The following is a 21,183-nucleotide window of genomic DNA, read 5'->3' on the forward strand; positions in this document are numbered from 1 at the left end:
AAGCATAGTAAAAAGATAGAAAACTTTAGTCAAAATTTTTTTTTTAGTTTAAGAATATTAAAAATTATTCATTTTTATTCTTGAAAATACATTTTTTGAGCTTGTTGTGAGAAAAATAAATTTTAGGTAAAATAAATTTACAATTAGATGGTTATATAGATAGATAGATAAGATTACGATTGATTAGGTATTAAATTTATAATTTTTCTATTTGATAATCTTGAAGAATGTCATCAAACTGGTAATTATTCCAAATAAAAGGCTATATTACTATAAATAGAACAATATATTGTATTAATATGATGAAATATAATTATATGAAGCAAGCAATCAGGCAGAAAACTGTAATTTTCTAAGTTATTTAAAGAAAAAAAGTAATGCAAAAGGCTCATTTAGACATCAATACAAAATAAAGATTAATGTAAATTAATAAATTAAAAAATAGAAATATACATACATACATAGATAGATAGATATAGGAAGAAAGAAGTATTATATTTTTATAGTAATATTTTTTTGAAAAAAGAAAAAAATTAAAAATATAATTATATAAATCGTATTATTTTTGCTATTGGCTAAGGAGCATCAAAACTCTTTCTAACACAAATTCAATAGTAAACGCATATTAATTAATATTAACAAAAATAAGTACAACGAGACAGATAAACAATCAAACAAACAAACAAATTATCAATCAAGCAAGCAATCACATTTATTAAGCAAAGTCAGCTAAATTAGAAATATAAAAGCGAAAAATTACATATAAAGTAAAATGAACGGCTCTCAATTAAATGCAACAAATAGTTTTAAAATGAGCAGTAATAGCTTAGGCGCATCATTCATACAAAGCAATCCTAGTGGTAAAAAATTTTCACTATTCTCTCTCTATATTGAGTCTTTAGATGGCTTCCAATTATGATCAAAAATATTCAATATGATTATTTAAATATTAACAATAACCTTATTTTTCTAACATAAATAATTTTAGATTCAAAGCGTTTAACAAACTTTTTTGGCAGAAAAAATAAAAATCCCGTAGAGAACTCAGCCTGCTTATTGGCATGCACAATAAACTTCTTGAAGACACCCGATTCTAAGGTAAAAATCTAACTTTTAAAAGCAAATTTTTGTTGCTTGCTGTATAGATATTTTTTAGTTAAGCTGATTTTGTATGCATAAGCGTGTGTATTTAATAAATATATATAATATGCATACATAAATGCAAAGAAAGAAAAGCATATCAACATTAAAATATAAAATGATAAATAGAATACAATTCAGAAGTTAGATAAGTACATGTAGAGATGCAAGCAAATAGTCACTTAAGAAAATGATGTAATCGAATTTCTAATACTTATTTAAATAATTGAAATAAACCTCATTTAATTTTATCTCCTTTTAATGCAAATTAATAGAAATCTAGCGTTTAAATCGCAGATTGCTAATATCTATAAATTGCTTTACATAATCTATTATTGCATGCACATTTATTGCCCTTTGAAATGAAAAAATCAGTCTACGCAATTCTCACATCCAGCTTAAAAATCTCTTAATCGTGCTGTTAGTACTTTGCTACCTATGCCAAGAGCATTACATTCTACCTATTTTAATAGTATAAATACATTCGATTTGATGGGAGATTTATCCCACAAATTCTCAAATCATCTTGTTTCTTAATATTTCTTTAAAATTTTAATAAAGCTTCGAAAAAAATGAAATGTACTTTTTTACTGGTAATGTCTTGAGAATCCTATTAAAATAAGAGGTAAAAAATTGTTCTCATCATTTAAATCTACTTAATTTCTATTTCCTTCATTTTATTTTTAAATAAATCACTTCATTTTATTCCCATAAAATTTTAAAGTTTGATTGATTGATTGATATATTTATACTAAGCATTGTGAGTGTTTTAATTTTCACTAACTTTTCATATAAACTTTTAATTGAAATTGTAAACACTTTGATTAAGTGCCCTTAATACTGATTATCATTCTTACCTTTCTTTCTTCAAAACGGGATAAGATTTTGTATTATTGGCTCAAAAAATAAAGCTTGGTCTCTATATTTAGATTTAAGGAAAATTTTTTCTTGCAAAAAATTAAAAAAAAATCATAATTTATCTGTTAAAAGTTATCAAATTTTCTTTGACTGACATTGTTTTGTTAGTCTTACATTTATATTCTTTCTAAGCTATAAAATGACTTTTTATTGAAGTTATTTATATTATAAACTATAAATAGTTCTTAGACTAAATGCTCGATTTACAACTTTTGGACTCAATAATTAAGGTCAGCAAAAATGCTGTCTTCGAAATAGCCTCTGAAGCTCTAGAAACTTTCCATGTATTTAAATTAATTTAATTCACGATTTAAAATTAAACATTTTTAAATCAATTAATTATTTTTTAGGTAATTTTCAAGCAAAAGAAGCCAAAATAAAAAGAAATCCTAAGCAAGTTCTTGCTTGACAATCACAGCGAAGTAAATAAATAAAAAACATTTACAAAAATTAACTAATCTTGCAAATTTCTAATTAAATAGGTGTTCAAGCTATTTGTAGAACTTGCAGAAACAGAAAACTACTTAGCAAAAAGAGATATTTTACTAGTAAAATACTAATTCAATTAATATTATATATATATAGTCTTTCTAAATTATCTAATATTAAATCCTTTTTAAATTTCTATAAATAGACACTTAATTAAATTCTTTCTGATCCCGTTAATAAATAGTTCAATCTGAAATTCATCAACGACAAAGTAACTTAATTTTCTATTTTCAATTAATTAAATGACATTTCTTCTTCAAAATCTATTCATTTAAATTTAACCAAGTTTTTTTTAAACAAAAAAACAATCAGTTCTTAATTGCAATTTAAAAACTCTTAACAATTTGCTCTTTTTCATCCAAATAGTTATCAAATCACTTTTAAAATAACTGTTTTTTATAATAATCACAACTATTATTTAAACATTAATAAAAATAAAATCACTCGAAATGTTAAAAGAGATGTTTGACTAAAAGAAAAATAATTATTTATATTGAATAGAAAACAATTATTTATTTTTTGTTAATTAATTTATTAGTTTTCAGTTAAAGAAATTTAAATTAAAAAAATAATTTAGTTAAAATTAATTTTATCAAAAATTTTTAGGAAAATTTGAAAAGAGTAATGACCATATTGAGCAGTGAAGAATAAGGTGGATTCAAAGAAGTTGCTTTAATTTTATTCGATCACTTTTTATAAGGATTCTCTACTATTGAAAATGAAAAAGTTAAACATATCATTGAGAGAAATAAAATGTTACTGATTTAATGCATTAAATAATGTGTGAATGAAGCCAACTAAGAAAGCTAAGGAGAATAAGAGGATCGTAAAGACTATATGATACATATTCTAGAAGAAATCTGATTCCAATTTTAACATATTTTGTCTTTAACGCTGTCAATATATTCAACCAACCATAAATTATAAAACTTTATAATTAATTCATGAATTAATAAAAATAAATAAATAAAATAAATAAATAAATAATAAATCACTTAATCAATAATATTGGCAGGTTATTCCTCATTTTTTTGAATACTCAATTAAACAAACAAATTGTAACAACAACTATCACTTCACTGTCATAATAAATTGTTAATTTAAAAAGATTTAAAATCCTTAAAATGTATATCAACCACATGTGTCTTATATCTTAATTTATATTTATCTAACTTATTCCCTAATTTGATTATGCAACTATCATCGTATCTAATTCTGCCTGAAATTCTCAATTTAATTCTAAATTAATTATAATTTAAATTTATTAAATGCTTCATTCATTCATTCTTTCTTTCTTTCTTTTTTAAACTTTATTATCTTTCAAATGATTAAAAATAAATAAAAATAACTTAAAATTCAACAAAACTTAATCAAATAAACAGAAAAATCAATTAAAAATAAACCAAAAAAATTTTATAAATGATTTAAGTATTAATAAATATTGTTGAATATTTTATAAAATAAATTTTGAATTCTTTTATATATACTTTAACAAAAAAAAACTATAAAATCGAAAAAATTAATTTTCTTTCATACATACATAATATAATTATTTGATATTCTTTAAAAAAGTGATATTCGGCCAGACCCTAATTAATACAAATACAGAAGATCTATTGATATTTAAGATTGTATTAAGTGACATAATTCTTGAAATATAAGCTCATAACCATTAAATTCATTTGAATAATTGTAAATTATGAGTGGAAAATATAAAAAAATAGGATATATATAGTTAACATAAATAAGTAAAAATACCAAATATTATGTAAACAAACAAACAAGTAAATAAATATTTTAAAAAATATAATTAAATGTTTATTTATTTATTTATCAAAAAAGAATTTAATTATAGTGAAGCATTTAAATTTTAAAAATGAGTATGAAAATATGTACGAGTATAATATATATATTTAAAGTGTAATTGTATTTGACATTGATAAATTTAGTGTTTTTGCTGATCTTTTTACTTCTTTTTACTCTAATGATAATTTTTGAATGGATAAGTAAGACACTAAAAATGTGCAAGTTATCTAGCAAATAAGCAAGCTTGATTTTTAATCAAACTTTTCATCTTCTGATATTGGGGATATTTTAGGCTTATAATTTGAAGTTGTGCATTTTTTCATTGTCAATATTATGTTAATCTGCAGCTGCGGTCTTTCTTGCATTAGCAAAGGTTTAACCAAAAATGTTAGCTGCAACAATTCTTTTGTTGGTACCAGTGTAACCTGGAAGAGGAGTTCCGATTCTAACTATTTATTTTAGATTTGAAAAATAACATTTATTTAAATGTAATATATTAGTTATAATATTTATTTACTTGGATCTACTTTATCATCACCATAGAATTTATCAAGACTTTCTTCGAATTATTAAGGTCTTACATTTTATGATTCTTCTTATTATAACTTTTTGGTATGTTATAATTATGTCTACCAGAAATTGCTGTCTTTCATTTTATCAGTCTTTTAAAAAAATAATTTTAAGATTTTAAAATGGCATCTAATTGAAAAGGAATTAATTATATTTTTTTTATCATGTCATTTATGCCAATCATTTATTTAACTATCAAAAAATTCTATGTATTTTTATAATTTTGGAGTTATATAAATTTTTGCATTAATCAATTAATAAAAAGATTGATTAATCTATCTATTGATCTATCTATCTATCTTCTATCAATTAATCAATATTTTGTAAGATTAAAAACAAAGACTTTCATTAACAATTTTGATAAATGAACAATTAATTATTCAAGTTAATTTATAATAAGAATTATTTTTTTAAAGAATATTTATTTACGAGAGTGTATTAAAGTTATTTGGGAGGGACACCTACTATTTCTGCAGCAGTTCTTTAAAGAACTTAATTCTAATTAATATAAGTTTCTTGGGTAACACTTGCATATCTTTATTAAGCATTAACATCTTAGCCTTGATGTTAGTCACCCTTAGAGATTGTATAAGTAATTTTTCCATATGTCTTACCAAAGATATTTTCAGATTTAATGGAGGGAATATATCCATCATAACCTGCATAAAATTTATAAAAATATTTATTAATTCTTTTTTTACTTTTCATTGATTTGATTAATCATCAAAATTAATTTATTATTCATGCTAAATACCTGGAATTTAGTATTTGGGTTCTTGCTTTTGAATGGGTATAGGATCGTCTCTAATTACTTTAGGAATGTGACTATTTTTATAATAAAAAGTATTATGCTAGCTACTTTAAAAAAGTGGAAATGCTAATTAATTTTATCAAACAATTTTAATTCCTAATTTATTTTCAAAAAAGCTTCATTAACATCAAAGTAGTATTTATATCAATATCTTCGTTTCATAAAATTTGTGATGAATGAAACGAACTTTTGTGAGTTAAAAACTGCGTTTAAAAAAAGCTTCTTGGGGGAAAATATATTATGAAGTTTGAGTTATCTTTTCATTTCTAAGTCAATTCATTTTTTTTACCCTGTGTATCCAGGAACAACATAGGATAATCTGGTACCTTCAAACATTTCTTTATATTTTGTTAATAATTAATTATCTTAATGATGCAAATAATAAGAATTATTTTTTATTTTTATTTTATGAATTACTTTTACTTCTTTGTTATGATCTTTATCTTTATTTTTTTCTTCCTTATCCTTAACAAATAGTTAGCAGAATTTTTACTATTATCTCATTGTTATCATATATAAATGAATAAATAAATAAATAAATCAATCAGTCTTTCTGTCAGTTTGCTAGTCTGTTGGTCTGCCTGTCTGTGTTATCTTCCTAAATCATTTAATTTACCAAAGATTATATTAATTTGTATAACTCTTCATTGAATTTGTTATTGATGAAATTATAAATAAATTTTTCAGTTCATAGTCATTGCCAATAGTTTTTAATTTAATTGTTTTATCAATTTTCAAAAAATAAATAATTACCAAAAATAAATTACATTTTTTATGATAATTTATGTTAAAAACTAAAAATAATTTTAAATGTTTATTTTAAAAAATATTATTTTTATAAATGAATAGCAAAGTTAATATTTACAATTAATAAAATTTGATTAATATTTTTTACAATTTTAAATATTTTAACTAACTCAAGCATATGTCTATCTATCTTTATAACTATTATATCAATATATTTATTTATCTATTGATATATTTATGTATTTCAACAAAAATTGATGTTAATAATATTAAAAAAAAAATTAAATAAATGATAATTCTAAAAATTTCATAATTTAAAATTAATAAATTATTAATGAGTTAATTTTTATTCTAAAATGCTAATTTAAAGTTACTTTATAGACTAAAGTAAATATCTCAAATAGAAAACGAGATGCTTAAAAAGATATGATCGAATGATTTTATATTTTGAAATATTATTTTGTCAATTATTATATTAAAAATTAATGAATTATTTAAAAATAATAAAATAAAAAAAAGATTCTTTTTTATTAAATTTTTTTCAAATTTTATAAAATTTATTTTTTATTCGAATTAAAAAATGTACAAAAGAATTTTAAAAATTTTTAATTATTTTGATTCCTTCCTATTAATAAATTTTAAATTAAAATTATAATTCAATATTTAAAAGAAGTTAAATAAAAAAAGTGAAAGAATAATAAAAAATTTGGTGACTAAATAAGCAATACTAAGTGCAATAAATTTTTTACTAAAATATAAAATAATTATGATATTGAATAAAACAAAAAAGCTAATAAAAATTTTGATTATAAAAAATTCTAATTATTAAATAAAGAAGCTGAAGTTTTAAATAAAATTCCTTAAATTTAAATATTTACTAGCATTATTATTATAATAATTTTAATAATTTAAATTTAGATAGATAAAAATGATACTGTGTTAAAATGCTATGTTAAATTTATAATACTTAGACTGTAAATTTTAATGATACTTTTATTAATAAATCTATTAAATGTAAATAGAAACTTCAATGAATTTATTAAATTATTATAATTGTTATGTTAAATAATATTAAAAATTATTTTATTTTGTTTTTAAATATTTATAAATAAAACGATTCATTTTTTTAAGTAAATACCTTAAAAGATTTTTACTTTTTAATAGAAAAAATTGGAAATATGTTATAATAGCTTGAAAAGAAATATAATATATTTATTTAATTTATAGAGAATTAATTATCTTATTAATTAAAAATCAGTTATGAGATAGATAAATAATTAAATTTTATCTAATGATAATAAAATAAAATATTTAAATCCTTCGAAAAATAGTTATTGAAGCACTTATTCAATGAATGAATTAACAAACAAATCAATAGAGAAATAAAATTAATTGGTTATAAAATCTATTTATATTCAATCAAAAGCAATTTATTCAAAAGTATACTATTTCTCAGAAAAAATTGCATAAGTTTCTTTAAGATTTACTTTTAAAACCAAATTTTATTTAATTAATTCATATAAAATTCTTAAAAAATACTAATTGATATTTTATTAGCATTAATTAATTCATAAAATGTTAATTAATTATTAAAATAAAGTTTTGACAATAATCCTTTATTTATTTTTGATATTTTCATTCTCTAAAAGCAAACAAACAAACATATATTGATTGATATTAATATTCAAAATAACATTTAAATATTTCAAGTATTTTTTCTAGTACACTAATAGTTAGTTAGTTAAAAATAAGAAAATATTTTAAAATATAATTCTTTAGAATAAAACCTAAGATCAATTTATTATTTAATATTTATCATCAAAAATAAGAAGTATTTTTTATGTAAACTTTTAATTGTAAGCACATTAATTAATTAATGAATGTAGCGTTCTCAATTATCAAAAACACTTTTATAAATAAACTTTCGTAAATTTTAAAGTTAATTAACATTTGTAAAGTAAGTGACTAGAACCGCTGTAAAAAAAATAAAAAAATTTTAAAATTCGATAACATTATTATGCTATTATTACAAATTACATAATATTTATAGTAAGAGTTATTTTTATTTACTTTTAATTAAAAAATTAGAGCTCAAAGTAGAATATTTTTGGAAGATAGAACAATTGCTTACACCAATTTTCGTAATACTAAAATCAAAATATTTTTATATCATAATATTTTATCATTATAAATAACTTTTTTTGTAAATAAAAAGTGATTAATCCTTAGATTTGTATTAAGCACCTTTGAAATATTGGAAAAACTAAAACTGTATGTTCAGGTTTATTATTAAGTATTTTGTAGAAGTATTATTTATTTTTATTTGATAGGAAGCTTCATTTTGATAAATACAAGCAATAAATAAATTTGTTATTATTATTAAAATATTGCAATGTAAGCTAAATTTTCAAGATAATAAAAGAGAGATAATAAAATAAAAATTTAAATAAATTCTTTACGTTCCCTTTAAATATTCAAGCTCTTTCTTTCAATATAATTTATGTAATTAATTTTTTTTTCCGTTTTAAATTATGATCTACTGGGTCTACTTTATGGTTGATTGATTAAGTTAGACCAAGTTTTTTGAGTTTATATCCATTCTTTATTATAACTAAATTTTGATTTATTTTTTCAATATATTATGAGCTTACATATTTTATTTAATTTACATGTTTTTTCACGTTTAAATCCAAAAATTTAAAAACCTTTATAAATCACCAACTAAGAATCATCAAATTCATTTTAATGTAGAAAATGTCTAAATTTTCAATTTAATTTAAATTAAAGCTAAAGAAAGATTATGTCTTTTTTAAATTGAAAATACTCTCAATATATCTTAAAAAGGTTATTTTTATTTATTTATTTATGATATTTTAAGTTATAGTAAAGCAAGAATTATTTAAATATATTGGTAATATAAATTGATATAAGAATGATATTTAATTAACAATAAATTAAATTGGTATTTTGGTATGCAGTAAAGTGTAAATTAAAATTTAATATAAAATTATAAAATATTACTAATTATAATATAGAAGTATTTATTTATTAATAATAAACATAATGAACTCATTTTTTTTCTGTTAGAGTAAAATAAATGCGTTAAGCGATCAATCAAGCTACTTGTGTTTTTCCTTTTATTAATTTGGTTTGAATTATGATTTTCCAATTAATGTTTGTTTAACCATGAATAAAAATGAAATCATTAAATAATTAGGTAGGAGAGTTGATATAAATTTACAAATATAAATGATTGAAATTAATTATTATTTTAAGAGCATTAAGAAATATTATAGATGAATTTAATTTAGTAAAAGTGATTACTAATTTTGTTATTATTGCAATTTTATGTTATTATTTATTTATTTATTTAATTAAACGCTTATATTTTATTTTATATTTACTAACTTCGATTTTTTAGCTGTCTATGAAAGAAACATTACAGACAGATAGACAGAGCTAGTCATGATTGATTGATTTTCATGTGATTACTTTTTATTTTTTGTATTAGATAGAAAAAATTAAGTAGTAAAATATAATAGAGATAGATAGATAGATAGATAGATGCATAGAGTTTTATTTAACGTAATTAAGCTTTTTTGTCTGATTTTATTCACATAATTTAGAGTTTTTTACTTGTTACTCATAAATCCAAATAATAAATTGAGATTATTTGATTTTACAGTTGAAAAGCTTTTTAGAAATTTATTTATTTATTTATTTGCTTTTTCTGATGATTTGAGTAAAGCAGATTGGACCTTACCGAATTTGTTTATAAATATCAAAATTAGCTTATGTAAAAGATTTTTTGTTATTTCAGCTTTTATTCGATATAATTTTAGATTGAGAAAAATTTCATGAAATTTTTTATTCTTTTCTATATTTTTTTTAGAGTGTTTTCAAGCAAGCTTATTTATTTTTAATAAGTTGGATATCGATTTTTAATTTAACCATAAACAGCACAATCAGGTTGGTAGGTAGGTTTCTAAGATGCTTTTCACGTAGATTTTAAATATAGATTTAATTATAATTTGCTAATTATTATATTTAATTGGATTATAAAGCAATTTAAATTGATAAGTACAATCAAAAGGTTTTTATTTATTGATGGATAGGCAGCATATCCAATTAATTAATTAATTAATTAATTAAGCAATTAATCATTCATTCATTCAATCAATCAATCAATGATAGCAATATATTAATGTGAGTTTTTGAGTCTAATTATATTTATTTATTTTTTTAATAGTATTTGATAATATTATAATAATTATCTATCTTTTTATAAATTTGTATATCTATGAGTTTGTTTTTGCATGCTCGATGAGCTTTGTTGAAATGTGAGTAATAGATTTATTGATTTATGTTATTTAATTATTAATAGATAAGAGAATAAAGAGATGTAAAGAGAGATGAGTGCTTTTTTCTATCACAATAATATCTACTTTCATACTATAATAGAAACTTGTTAGACATGATGAGCAGGGTTAGGACTACTCTTTCCAGATTGGTAGCTTCTTTATTTGAGACTTAGTGAATTGTGAATGTTATGCTAGCTGGACTTATATAAATTGTGGCTTGTACCTTACTCTTCGCATTCAGACTTTTCTTGTACAATACCAACTTCCTATTACTGCTTTAAGCGCTAGAGTTTTAATTTTTCCATATTAGGTGACCAGCTGCCCTAATCGATGCTTCTCTTTTTAATGGTATTTGGAGAGCTACGAGTTATTTTTGCAGTAATCTGGTCACTTTGACTGGGGTCATTTATATAATCAACTTAAAGAGCTCCGCGTTTATTATTGCGATTAAGTCCCCATTCCTAAATATTAACAGAGTTTGCAGGACCTCCTTAATTAGATGAGGAAGAATAACGGACAGAACCGTGGGTAGATTAGCTTTTTTTTTTAATATCAGTGCAATCCAGTTAATTACTTGATGATTTCATTGGAACTTTCCCAGCTGTACAACCCATTATTAAGTGATATGTGAAAGATTTATCAAAGTATTTATAAATAATAAGTATTTATGTTTGTATGTATGTGTATTGTGTTTGTATTTATTTAGTTATCTTTTTTTTATTTATTTATAAGATCGCAGTATAATAATTAATAAGAACTTTTGTTATCTTTAACTTTATTTATTGACTTATTGATTTATTTCTTAATTGTTTGTTTGTTTATTTATTTATTTAGTATTTTTTAACTTTTGATTTTTTTTGCTCGTTTAATTAATTAAAAAATTTTTGATTATGCCTTATAACATTTTGATAATATCTATGGCTAATTTTCTTTATTAAGATTTCTATCTATCTATTAGTCAATCAATCAATATTAATGATAATCAATCAACTACCTCTTACTTATAAATGAAGGACTCTTTGAAAAATTAATGATTGATATCAATCTATCATTAATTAATTAATTTATTTATTTATTTATAGGTTTTCCATTCTAATTTTCGCAAACCTTATTACATTTTTTGAGAATATGTATTATTTGATAAATGTTAATAACACTAAAAAGCAATCATATATATTAAATTCTTCATCATATCAAACAAACAAATTAATTAAAAAGCATTCATACATTTAAATAGGTTTCTCAGTTTTTGATGTAAACTCGTGTTTCTTCTTTCATGATAAATTTAATTAATTTTCAGATATATACCTACCTCTTTACTCCAGCCTCTTTTATTTTTCAAACAATTACTTCTGTGCCTCTCTTTTTTTGTTTTTGTTTTCAATATTCTTAAAAATATTATTCTAATCCATTAATATTTAGTCAACTCGTACAACTATATACTCCAGTTGGCCAGCTCTTTTTGATTAGAATTCGCTTTCATAATCAGTCAACCCTGTTTTCTCTTGTTGCAAATCAATTAATTTTAGAATATTTTTATATCTCATATTGCGTTTTTTTTTTTGGTAAATTTAAAGTGAAAATAAATAATTTTGTCCATAATTTACTATCTATTGCTTAATAAATCTATAAATTTTATCAACTCTTATGTAATCTACTTTAATTTTAGATTTTCATTTAATTTTAACAATTATTACTTGCAATATTTTTCAACTCTTTTCTACCAGCTGAAATACTGGCAATATCTCCCAAAAAGTAAGTAAACCAATTAAATTTTTACTAAAAATAATAAACGCAAAACAAATCCTGTATTTTCTCTATTCTTTTGAAATAATTTAAATAAAGAACTTTCTCCTCCATATCCTTCGTCTGCGATTAATTATTTGAGGTTTTAATTGAAAAGATGATAATATTGTATGGTAATTAACTCTCTTAACATTATTGCCATAAATATATTCTCTTCTGATAAATATTTAAAATTTTATATTGCTGAGTCATGAAGAAAAAATCAAACAAATCAGATTTCGTAGTACTTTTCAAATATCTTGCACTATTCTAAATCGAACATCTTACAATAATTATAATAATATTCCTTTCTTTTTCAGAATATTTTTAAGATAGTAAAACCAACTTAAACTTATGTAAATTCAATTAAATTACTTGAAAATTAAATTAGCTTACAAGTATAAAATGAAATTAGCAATTATATTTTACTAGCTACAAAAGCTATTAAATAAAAACTCTATTTTCAACGATATCTTCTAATCTATTTATTTAAAAAATTTTATTGGTAGAGATGCTATCAGACTTTAATAAATTTTTTAAATGTTTAATCTTATCAAATGTAAGGAGAATTTCAATATTTAAAATTTGCATTTTGAGTAAAAAGTTTATAATAATAATTTTTTAAAAAGGAGTAAATTATATTTTGTTATTTTATGATTGATAGAAAACTTCTAGTAACGTAAATAGAAAGTTAAATCGTAGAAACTTTTACTAAGTATATTTTACTTTCAAATCATCCTAATTACTAAAACAAAGTGTAAATTTTAATATCTTTTCTGAATTTTATGGCTAAAATCGTACCCAATTAAAAATTACCTCTATAATAGTGAAAAGTAAACAAATCTTTATCAAAAAAATTTACTAAAATATTTATATTAAGCAAAAGCAAAAATTATTAGAGTATCAAAGAATTCACAGCAGCTATATGATAATTTCTTATATTAAAAAAAGCTACAAAAGATAGAAATCTTAAGTAAGCAAAATAAATTTCCCTACTTTTATTTGTTTGTAGATGCTTACTATAATATAAATTAAATATATGTTTAAGAAATTAGTAGCACTAAGAGATAAATAAGTAAATTATATCAAGCATTATAAAAATTTACATTCTCATTAAAAAATTAAATTTTAATTAAATTCATTTACTCGAAATAAATAGTTGACTCACAAATGATGTAAATTAATGAGAAATGAGATATTTATTGCTACAAGAATTCACTTACGTTTGTGATTCTTAGAGAATTAGAATTAATTATACTTTAATTTATTTATTTTTAATGGTTAAAAAATAAATTGAAATTAAAACGGATGATTGAAAATAGATAGTCATAATATTTGTGTAAACACTAACCAATCAATACTAAAATCAATTCCAAGTATAAATCATAAGTAAAGGTAAAGAGAAACTAATAAAAGAATTATTTGCTTACAATTTAAAAAAAATATTTACAATTAAAGAATTTGTTTGTCTGTCTGTGAATAAAAATAGTAACTTCAAAATATTGAATATTTATTTTTATTATTCTACTAGTTTGTTTGATATTCGTGTAAATTAAATAATTATGTTAAAGGTGTTACTGAGGAAAAATACTTTTTGATTTGATTCGATCTTTTTTAATGGAATCCAAATATTAAATAAAAACATAAATAATTAAAAAATTAAACACAATTTCATATTTAGTTTATTTAGGTAAATTTTAATTTGTGATTTATTACATTAAAACAGAAGAACTTATTTTTAAATTATATGTAACTCAATTTATTTTTTAAATATTTCTCTGACATCTAACATCTTTATGTTCTAAGTTATTTTTTACCTCAATTTTATCTCATTATACAACAACAGTTCAAAAAGTGAACCAGCTCTAATTTATTTACCTTGCATTAAAATAATAAGTTTTTTGATGACTAGCTGAGAAATTTACGAAATTATTTATTTGGCTACAAGATGTAAATGAAGCCCTTAAATTTAGTCTTCGAGATATCACAAAAGAGAGCATTAAATAAATATAAATTAACATTTTAAAAATTGACTGCTGTATCTTTTTTATGAGAATCTAAATTATAATTTTATTAATGAGCTATTATGAAAATCTTTTTAAAGTAAGATGAATATATATATTAATTACAAAAAAATTAAGAATTTAAGTATTTTCAGGCGAATTCATTCTGGGGATAAACAAACAACCATTTTGTTAAATTAAATAAAATATTCTTTTTTAATCACTTTATGGCAAAAAAAAACAATATAATTGATCGATCATAAAATTTTAATATCAACTAATTTTCCTCTTATTTTTTATTCATAGAAAGACCTTACTTATTTCTATAGGTTTGACCATCCATCCATCTATGTATGGCTAATAACTCTTTATTTTTAAGAGATAAATATCTCATCTTAATTATAATAATTATAAAGTACTAATTAATTAATATAAATAAATTGGCACATTATTAATATAATTTTAAAGAGTTTTTTTAAATAAAAGTTAATTTTTTACTTATTTATGATATCTTATTTAAATTTAGTGAATTTTTTTTAAATATTTTTTACATTTTAATTTAACAAATATTTAAAAAATTAATTTTATTTTAATATTTTAAATGATAAATAAAAAATAGATATTTATTTTTATTTTAAATCTTGAATCATCGTGTTTATATTAAAATCTCCAATAATATTTCAATTGATCTTATTTTTTGAAGGTTATTTTTTTTTTTTTTAAAAAAGCAAAATTAAAAAAATATTATTTTTAAAATTAATTTCAAATTCAAAGAACATTTTGTTTGAAGTTAGAGTTATTAAAATACAAGCAGATAAAAGAAAATTTGTTTAAATTAATTAAATAATAAATATACAAATATTTTGTGGAAATGACTGATTGATTATATAAATGTAATATAAATTTAAAAATATTTAAAAATTATAAAACATAAAATAATACCAATCAAAATAAAATTCATAAAATAAATGGACAAGCAATAACTAATTTATTATTTATAAAAAATATTTGGTATTTTTAATGGTCATATTCAAGCAAAATTCTTGGTTGATATATTTTTTTTCTTCTTCTTCATAAATAATTTATTTTTTTAATGTGTTTGTTTCCTCTTTTAATCAAAATACTTTTTTGTGCTAATATTCATCCATTTATTTGATTATTTGTTTATTTGCTCTTTGCCATTCATCTTATTTATTTAAGAAAAAGAATGTTAATTTAATTAAATTAGTAACAACAAATTTTAATGATGATTTTTGTTATTATTTTTTATTATTGTTATTATATTAACAACTAACTGCATTCATTATTTTTACACAAAACAAAAGCAAATACTATAAAGGAAGATACAAATATCTAAAATAGTATTTACAATTTTCATAAATTTAGATAGCTATAGCGAAAACAAATAGCAGCTGACTAATGTCACTCAATCCATCGATTTCTAATCGTACAAATTAGAGAAACGAAATCATGAGTAGCGAAAAGTAAATTATATCAAGCGACGTTAACTCCCATTAAAATCATGAAAGTCTTTAGAATAGCCTTAACGATAAAAACCTTAAAATAAATGATACAATGGGAACGCTTAAGATTGAACCCTACAATTAAATCCTTAATTAATGGGAAATAAATCAAAATTATATCAGACATAAGATGCGCTTAGACAGAATCAAGGTAAAAATTAAAATATCTAAAACTTATCTGTCATTAGATACTAATTAATATATTTTATCAATGCTGAAAATTATGATTATAATATAATAGAAAAAGGATTCTCCTACCTTTATACCAGAGACATAGCCAACTAAAGTTAACAATCAAGTTTGTATGAAGAGTAAATCAGTAGTAAATAAAAAAGGGAGATTGATAGCTGAAGGTAAATATAATTTTCTCTGATAAAATAAACAGTTTTATTTCTGTTAGCCAAATTTTATTATGGTTAGCAAAATGACATGCACTAAAAATGCAAATAAATTCTTAACTATTATTTTTAATTATATAAAGAGAGGAAGACAGAAATTGAAAGGGAGAACATTATTCTATTAAATAAAATAAGCAAGATTATGATGTCAAAGAAAGCCTGATTCCCTAACAGTTCCCCTAATTAAATCAAACAAATCAATATTAACCCAGAAAATATTACAGTTTCGGCTATTAACATTAATACTGCCAACAACTAAAACACCACTAACTCCTAGGCTGCATTTTACCAAAACCCTAATTTAAATACAAACTAGAATAATAGTAATCTACTAAACTCGTCTGCAAATAATAAAAGCGGATATTGGGGCACTTCTCGCCACACTAAAAGTTTAAACAAAGAATCTAGATTTAGAAACCTAGTTAAAATAGCATCAGAGAACCAAGAAATACTTTATCGTATCAAAAGTAAAAAATCATAATACAGTGCAAATAAATTATTTAAAGAAAGACAAGAGTAAGAAAAGTTACTCAGCAACATATCTCGTTTTAAGAAAAGCCCGAGAAAAAGAAATAGCATGAGAGTAGAAAGTGCTAAATCCAGAGATGTATAAAAAATATTGATTTATTTTATTAGAATATTAACAATTAACATATAAAAAATTAATTAATAATAGAGATCTTATAATTTACCAGAATAATAAAATATGAGTGCTGAATTAGCAAACGACGACAAGAACAAAAGTTTCACAGAACAAAACTTCAATAATAATTACAATTCATATAACAATAGAGACACTAATAGTTATCAATCTTAAAGGAAGTCTAGCAATCCTAACATGAGAAATAACTTTAGAGCATATTAAAACACCCACTACACAACATATAATTAAAACTATATCCCATCAGTAAATAAAATTGCTAGGCAGAAAGGATACTTTAGCCAATATGAGCCTAGATAATCTTCATTATAGAGTAGAGGAGATAGAGTAAATGCTCAAATTAACTCTTCAGGAATTGAGGAATACAATTATAACAAAAATATAAATTCATAATAATATGAAAACGAAGCTAACTACCAAGAGTTTAATTAAGAAATAGATTTCTAAAACAGATTATAAATTCATAAAAAAGATTAATACATTGGCGATTCACCTTGCGTTGTTGAAGTATCAAGAGGATAAAGGTAAATAATAAATGAATTTATTTATTTATTTTTAAAATTCAAATAATTTAATCAATAAATATATGCTTTAAATAATAAATTAAATGGTTAAAATAACTCTCAATTTTTTATTAAATCTGAATTTAAAAAATTTTTTTAAAAATTTAATAATTATTTAGAATAATTTGGTATTTTTTTTAAAATATCTATTAATTTAAAATAAATATCAAATAGGGATTTTTATATTGTTGTTTATTGTATACCGGACGACAAAACCTTTAGATTAATCTTAAATGACAAGTAAGGAGAGAACATTTTTTCAAAGATTAACTATAACTTTGACCTACTTGCAAATGTAATGCAAATATAAAATAGTAATATGATTCTAACGTTAGAAAACATAGGATAAAATAATGTAATTAATTTTTATCTTTTCTATATTATAAAACATATTTTTTATTTAGAAATAGTAAGCACATTAAAATAATTTTGATTCAGACTCTTCATAAAATTATTCATAAGCACAAAATTAATAACATACTTCTTCTTAAAAGAATTCCTAGAAAGGACAAACTCCAAAAAATTAACCTGATTTAAGTGTATATAGTAATAATAGCAGTAATTTGTAATACTAATAGTCTAATAGCTAAAAATAAAAATAAAAAACCAATACATAAAGCAAAAGTAACTAAAGCAGCAATAGCAATACAATATAAGATTAATCTAGGTCAAATACTTAGAAATCAGAATAAAGAATAAATAGTGATCATTATGTGAAAGTAGATGAAGTATTAAAAGAATATACTTAAAATAATAATTAACCAAACAATTAAGTGAACTCTAATGAGTAATCAAGAAGACATTCTAAGTAATAGCATTTAAATATGGCTAACATAAACCCAGAAAGTCAAGGATAATTAAAAGAATAAAATCAAAAAAAAGTTAGCAATCAAGATGAACAATATGAAGAAGTAGAAGAGTTAAACGATTATGAAAATTAGTCATTTGATGATCCTGAAAGTAATTTAACATCTGCAAAAGAAAAGAAAAAAAGTGGTAGATTAAATTACAATTAATTGGAAGAATCAGGTTCTGAATAATATGAAAAAGATTTTGAGAAAGAAGATTATGAAAAAAATTTAAACTAATCCAAAAAATAAGCTAATTCGTAGTAATAGAATAAAAGAAAATCAGAAATTATTGATGACAATTTTGAAATAGAATATGATAATGATTAAGAAGATTATACAGAAGAATAAAGATAAGGAGAGGATAATATTGTGAATGATGAAGATAACTACTATCAAGATAATGAGTAAGAGTCTCAATCAGACAATTACGAAAAGGATTTTGATGAAGAAGATTTTGAACGAAGCTTAAAATAATCGAAAAAGCAAACCAATTTGTAGCAATAAAATAAAAGAAAATCAGAAAGAATTGATGAAAGTTTTGATCCTTAATATTAAAATGATCATGATTAAAAGAAAAATGAAGAAATAGGATTAAAAGGAGAAGACAATTACAATCAAGATAATTAAGAAGATGAAGAAAACAATTAACAATATGATAGTAATGATGATAATTATGACCTAGATTCAGATCAAAATAAAGAAATAGGATAAACATAAAATGGTAAAAATTCATAAAATCCATATTTTGAAGGAGATGAAAGATTATAAAGTGAAGATTATTTCGATAAAGAAGATAGCTCAAGTGAAAATGAAAATTTAACAAATTAAAAAAATTAAAATAATGATAGTGACTCTTACAAAATGGATTCATCTAATTAAGGTAAATCTATTAGAAGTAGTAGTAATGTCAGTTAAAATCAAAAAAATCACTCAAACTATGTCAAAAATCCTGAATCAAAAAATGATTCAGGAGTTTCTAATCATGTTAAAAACGAATCTTCTAATTCAAATCAACTTTAAAATTATTCTGAAAAATCTAACAATATTAAAACTGATTAAGAGATAAGCAATCATGTTAAAACTGATCAAGAGATAAGTAATAATGTTAAAACTGATCAAGAAGGCAGCAAGCATATTAAAACTGATCTAGAAGGTAGTAAGCATGTTAAAACTGATCTAGAAAATAGCAAACATATAAATACTGATCTAGAAGTAAGTAATCATACTAGGTCAGATCAAGAAAAGAATAACCATATTAAAATAAACAAAGAAATCAATAAAGAAATGGTTAAAAATGATTCAAGAAAATCGAATAAAACTAAAACTGAATATGAATATGAAAATGAAAATGATAGTCACGTTAATGAAGAATTTGTAAATTCTAATGCAATTAAAAAAGAAACAGAAATTGAAGATTATTTTATTAAAAATGACTTGGAAAGTTCTAACCAGATTTAAAACGAGTTAGATATTAATAATTAAATTAAAAATAAGACCTTTGATGCAAATTACTCATCAAATAATGATGAAGATGAAGAAGAATATGATTATGTTGATAAAAATCTGGATTAAGATTAAAACTAATCTGAAGTAATTAAAAATAATACTAAAAACAATTAAAATTAAAACTAAAACGAAGAATATCATCATGAACACTACGGAGAAAAAAGACTTAGCTAAAGCAATAATTAAAATTATTACGGTGACGATTATGAAGAAGATGAAGAAGACTTAGATGATCATGGAAACTAAGATAGTCAAGGATTTGATAATAACTAAAATTAAGATGAATATTAAATCCAGAATAAGTTCTTGCTGCAAAAGATAGATGAAGCAAATTAAAATAATGAGGAAGATGGCTAATCGAGCTTAAGCAATTTTACTAAAAGAAGTTAATTAAATTCATAACTTTAAAGCAAATAGTCAAGAAACCACTCTTAAGTTCCATCTCCTGTTCCATTTTCAAGAAACTATTCAAACTAAAAAATAAAGTAAAGTGAGAATGATTCAAATAAACACTTGTAAAATTCTTATGAAATCGAAAACTGATTTTTATATTAAGAAATGTTAAGGCTATTCAAATAGTATGAATAAAATTTATCATATTATATTAAGTCACTTCATAATTAATATTAATTTTTAATTCTAAAATATTTACTTTATAATTTGTCTTTAAATATCAATTACCCCATTATTAAATATATACCATAATTCATGTAATACATTTATACATGCAAATATTCATTCCTTCATTAATTCTTTGCTGAGCAAATAGCTTTGATCAATTTAATCACTATTAAATTTTATTTTATAATTTCAGTAATGAAATTTTATATGAATTAATTATTTAGTGATTTAAGTAAATATGTTTTTTAAATTCTATTCAGTAACAATTTTAAAAACAAATTAATGCAAAATAAATTAAACACAAAAATTTTATTTTTAAAAATGTTTTTTTCATTTTTCTAATCACCTCTTTTTAAATTTATCAACCAATAGTTTAATTGTAAAAAAAAATAAAAATATCAAAAACGTAAAAAATAAATTATTTTTAATG

At 21.2% G+C, this 21,183-nt stretch overlaps 5 protein-coding genes across 5 annotated transcripts; 3 read left to right on the plus strand and 2 right to left on the minus strand. All coding sequences in view use genetic code 6, as the record gives it.

Annotated features, from left to right (window-relative positions):
- Nucleotides 1-772: 772 nt before the first annotated feature.
- TTHERM_00449460 (calcium-binding-like protein) lies at nt 773-3,411 on the plus strand (the record flags this gene model as incomplete). Its single annotated transcript, XM_001013341.3, has 10 exons — nt 773-860; nt 989-1,098; nt 1,270-1,335; nt 1,416-1,612; nt 1,702-1,765; nt 2,241-2,342; nt 2,409-2,480; nt 2,541-2,606; nt 2,693-2,758; nt 3,154-3,411. 10 exons carry the CDS (start codon nt 773-775, stop codon nt 3,409-3,411), a joined length of 1,089 nt encoding a protein of 362 aa, XP_001013341.2.
- A 1,206-nt stretch (nt 3,412-4,617) lies between these two features.
- Nucleotides 4,618-6,154, minus strand: TTHERM_00449470 (hypothetical protein; the record flags this gene model as incomplete). The annotated part of the gene is made up of 5 exons (XM_001013342.3): nt 6,024-6,154; nt 5,678-5,748; nt 5,353-5,582; nt 4,871-5,015; nt 4,618-4,802 (listed from the first exon to the last, which is right to left on the minus strand). The coding sequence occupies exons 1-5, from the start codon at nt 6,068-6,070 to the stop codon at nt 4,618-4,620; spliced, it is 678 nt and encodes a 225-aa protein (XP_001013342.3). The 5' UTR covers nt 6,071-6,154.
- A 4,121-nt stretch (nt 6,155-10,275) lies between these two features.
- Nucleotides 10,276-10,737, plus strand: TTHERM_000449489 (transmembrane protein, putative; the record flags this gene model as incomplete). Its single annotated transcript, XM_012796932.1, has 1 exon — nt 10,276-10,737. One exon carries the CDS (start codon nt 10,276-10,278, stop codon nt 10,735-10,737), a length of 462 nt encoding a protein of 153 aa, XP_012652386.1.
- A 191-nt stretch (nt 10,738-10,928) lies between these two features.
- TTHERM_00449490 (hypothetical protein) lies at nt 10,929-11,456 on the minus strand (the record flags this gene model as incomplete). Its single annotated transcript, XM_001013344.1, has 1 exon — nt 10,929-11,456. The coding sequence occupies one exon, from the start codon at nt 11,454-11,456 to the stop codon at nt 10,929-10,931; it is 528 nt and encodes a 175-aa protein (XP_001013344.1).
- Nucleotides 11,457-15,906: 4,450 nt separating this feature from the next.
- Nucleotides 15,907-20,927, plus strand: TTHERM_00449520 (hypothetical protein). Its single transcript, XM_001013347.2, has 6 exons — nt 15,907-16,304; nt 16,395-16,506; nt 16,635-17,158; nt 17,228-17,736; nt 17,950-18,130; nt 18,180-20,927. Exons 3-6 carry the CDS (start codon nt 17,129-17,131, stop codon nt 20,673-20,675), a joined length of 3,216 nt encoding a protein of 1,071 aa, XP_001013347.2. The 5' UTR covers nt 15,907-16,304; nt 16,395-16,506; nt 16,635-17,128; the 3' UTR covers nt 20,676-20,927.
- The last annotated feature ends 256 nt before the right edge of the window (nt 20,928-21,183 follow it).

The sequence above is a fragment of the Tetrahymena thermophila genome, assembly GCF_000189635.1.
Source record: "Tetrahymena thermophila SB210 genomic scaffold scf_8254686, whole genome shotgun sequence".
In the NCBI taxonomy this organism is placed as follows: domain Eukaryota; phylum Ciliophora; class Oligohymenophorea; order Hymenostomatida; family Tetrahymenidae; genus Tetrahymena; species Tetrahymena thermophila.